The 2,544-nt window shown below is 41.6% G+C and overlaps 1 protein-coding gene across 1 annotated transcript; it reads right to left on the bottom strand.

The window, feature by feature from the left end:
• Window positions 1-1,057: 1,057 nt before the first annotated feature.
• On the bottom strand, window positions 1,058-1,556 carry LOC149990696 (U6 snRNA-associated Sm-like protein LSm7). Its single transcript, XM_090264774.1, has one exon. It carries the CDS (start codon window positions 1,509-1,511, stop codon window positions 1,200-1,202), a length of 312 nt encoding a protein of 103 aa, XP_090120900.1. The 5' UTR covers window positions 1,512-1,556; the 3' UTR covers window positions 1,058-1,199.
• Window positions 1,557-2,544: the final 988 nt, after the last annotated feature.

Below are 2,544 nucleotides of genomic sequence, written 5' to 3'. Positions count from 1 at the left end.
TCTCCCTGTACACCACTGGCGCCTTTCAAGCTTCTACCCTGGTGCTGGAGCTCAGAGAGAGTGAGTCTGAGTAGGTGAGTCCATGTGTAGGCTCTTTAAAAGGAACTGCTTGGAACTCTAGAAGTTTCTTCCATTGATTCAATCCCCACAGAATTTTGCAACCACAGTTGTGGGGACTTATATTCTTGGCATTGGAACCCTGGGCTGGGGGACCTGGTGTGTGGCTGGAACTCCTTGCTCCCGCAATATCCCTCCAGAATTTTATCCACCACACTTGAGTGTGGGACCAGTCTGTTCCATGTCTGTGCCCCTCCTACCTGTCTGGATGGATGTGGTTTCTTTAATTCCGTAGTTGTCAGACTTCCATTCAACTCGATTTCTGATGGTTCTGAGTGATGGTTGTTCTATATTTTAGTTGTAATTTTGATGTAGTTGTGAGAAGAGGCAAGCCATGACTGCCTATATTGCCATCTTGACTGGAAGTCTCTATAATATATATTCTTTTGTCTGGCTTCTTTCACTCAACATTTTGTTCATGAGAATTTTTTATTTTTTAAATAGAATTAGTTCTATCCTTCTCAATGCCATATAGTTTTAATTCTATTGTTAATGGACACTTGCCTTATCACCATTGGGAGATTATTATGAACAGTGCTATATAAATGTTCTCATATATGTTTTTTGGCATACATGTGTAAATATTTATGTTGGGGATATATTTAAGAGTGAATTTTTCTTTTTCATAAGATATCTATTTCTATCAATTATCTATCATCTATCTACCTATTTATCTATCTATGATACTTCTAAGTAGTTTTCCAATGTGTTTGTACCGATTTTATATTCTGCCATTCTGATAGGGATGGTGACAGTGTTTTATTCTGTCCTTCTATTAAATACAACCAAACACAATTACATATGCTTATTTACTCTGAATTTAAAAATGAGTCCAATTAAGGAGCAAGACTTCCCTCAAGCAGCTATAAATCTAGTGGGAGACTCACTGACATGTAAACAGAAGATTACAATATATAACATATGCTATTATAACTTTTTTTTTTGAGAGGTCTGCAATTTTATTAAGAAAACAAAAAATAACCTACACATACACACAAAAGTTCCATTTCTGTGGGCAGCACGGAAGGCGGAAGGGACAGCTTAGAGTCTGAGGGCACCCTGGTCTGTGTCCTCCCCGCCTGCTAGGCCTCCTGCTGCTGGATGAAAGGGTTGGGGATGGCCTCCATGCCATCCTGGGGGCAGATGAGCACCACGGAGGTGCCCCTGCACACCACCAGGCCCAGCTGGCGGGTGTCCTCTGTGAGTTTGTATTGGTCATCAGGGTCTCTCATGTATTCGATGGTGCCATCAAGCACAAGGTTGAGGAGTGGGTCAAACCCTTTCAGGATTCCACTGGCTTCGCGGCCTCCCTGAAACTTCACCCGGATCGTCTTGTCGATGTACTTGGACAGGTCCAAGATGCTCTCCTTCTTCTTCTTCTCTTTGTCCGCCATTTTGCCGTGCTGCACCACGCCGCTCTGCGCTGGTGCCGCCTCCGCGCTCTTTTTATTATAACTTTTGACTTATGGTAGAAGGGAGATAATGTGCTAGGTAGTCCAGAGGAAGGAGTAGTCTGCTTTGTCTACAGCATGGGACAAAGTGTGGAGGGACCTAGAGGAAGCAAGGAGACCAGTTAGGAGATCATTAATAAAATATAGCACGATTGGGAGGTGAATAAATAACAGAGCCCTGTAATCATTATGTGAGTAGAACTGAAATGATTACTAAAATATGAAGAGAGAGAATGTCATTACCAGATGGTGGTACTAAGGAAGTAGAACGAATAGGTAGGCATCCAATGTAACGTGGAAAATCAGGGTTATCAATGGTGACTCCCGGGTTTTAGACTCACATGTCTGGGTGGGTGCTGTTGCTATTAATTGAGAGAAAACAGGTAAAGAAACAGATTGAGAGTGGGAGGTAGGAAAGCTGTCTTCAATTTGGAAAATGAGATACCACCTCACACTGGTCAGAATGGCCATCACTAACAAATCACCAAACAACAAATACGTACCGGTGAAGACGTGGAAAAAAAGGAACCCTAGTGCATTGTTGGTGGGAATGCAGACTGGAGCAGCCAATATGGAAAACAGTATGAAATTTCCTTAAAAAATAAAAAACAGACTAAAAATGGAACTGCCTTTTGACCCAGTGGTTTCACTGCTGGGATTATACCCTAAGAATCCTGAAACACCAGTACAAAATAACCTACGCACCCCAATGTTCATAGCAGTATTATGGAAACAGCCTAAATGCCTATAAGTAGATGAATGGATCAAAAAACTGTGGTACATTTACACAATGGAATAGTATGCAGCAGAAAGAAAGAAGGACCTCCGATCCTTCCTGACAGCATGGATGGAACTGGAGAGTATTATGCTAAGTGAAATAAGGCAGGTGGCAAAAGACAAATACCATATGATCTTACCTATAAATGGAACCTAATGAACAAAACAAACAAATGAGCAAAATAGAACTAGAGACATG

The sequence above is a fragment of the Furipterus horrens genome, unplaced genomic scaffold, assembly GCF_987537825.1.
Source record: "Furipterus horrens unplaced genomic scaffold, mFurHor1.1.pri manual_scaffold_17, whole genome shotgun sequence".
NCBI lineage: Eukaryota > Metazoa > Chordata > Mammalia > Chiroptera > Furipteridae > Furipterus > Furipterus horrens.
The sequence above is the reverse complement of the archived record's forward strand: the minus strand, read 5'-3'. Positions and strand labels throughout refer to the sequence as shown.

What these genes read in the sequence shown, in the direction of transcription:
- LOC149990696 (XM_090264774.1), bottom strand. Translation starts at nt 1,511, where the DNA reads ATGGCGGACAAAGAGAAGAAGAAGAAGGAGAGCATCTTGGACCTGTCC.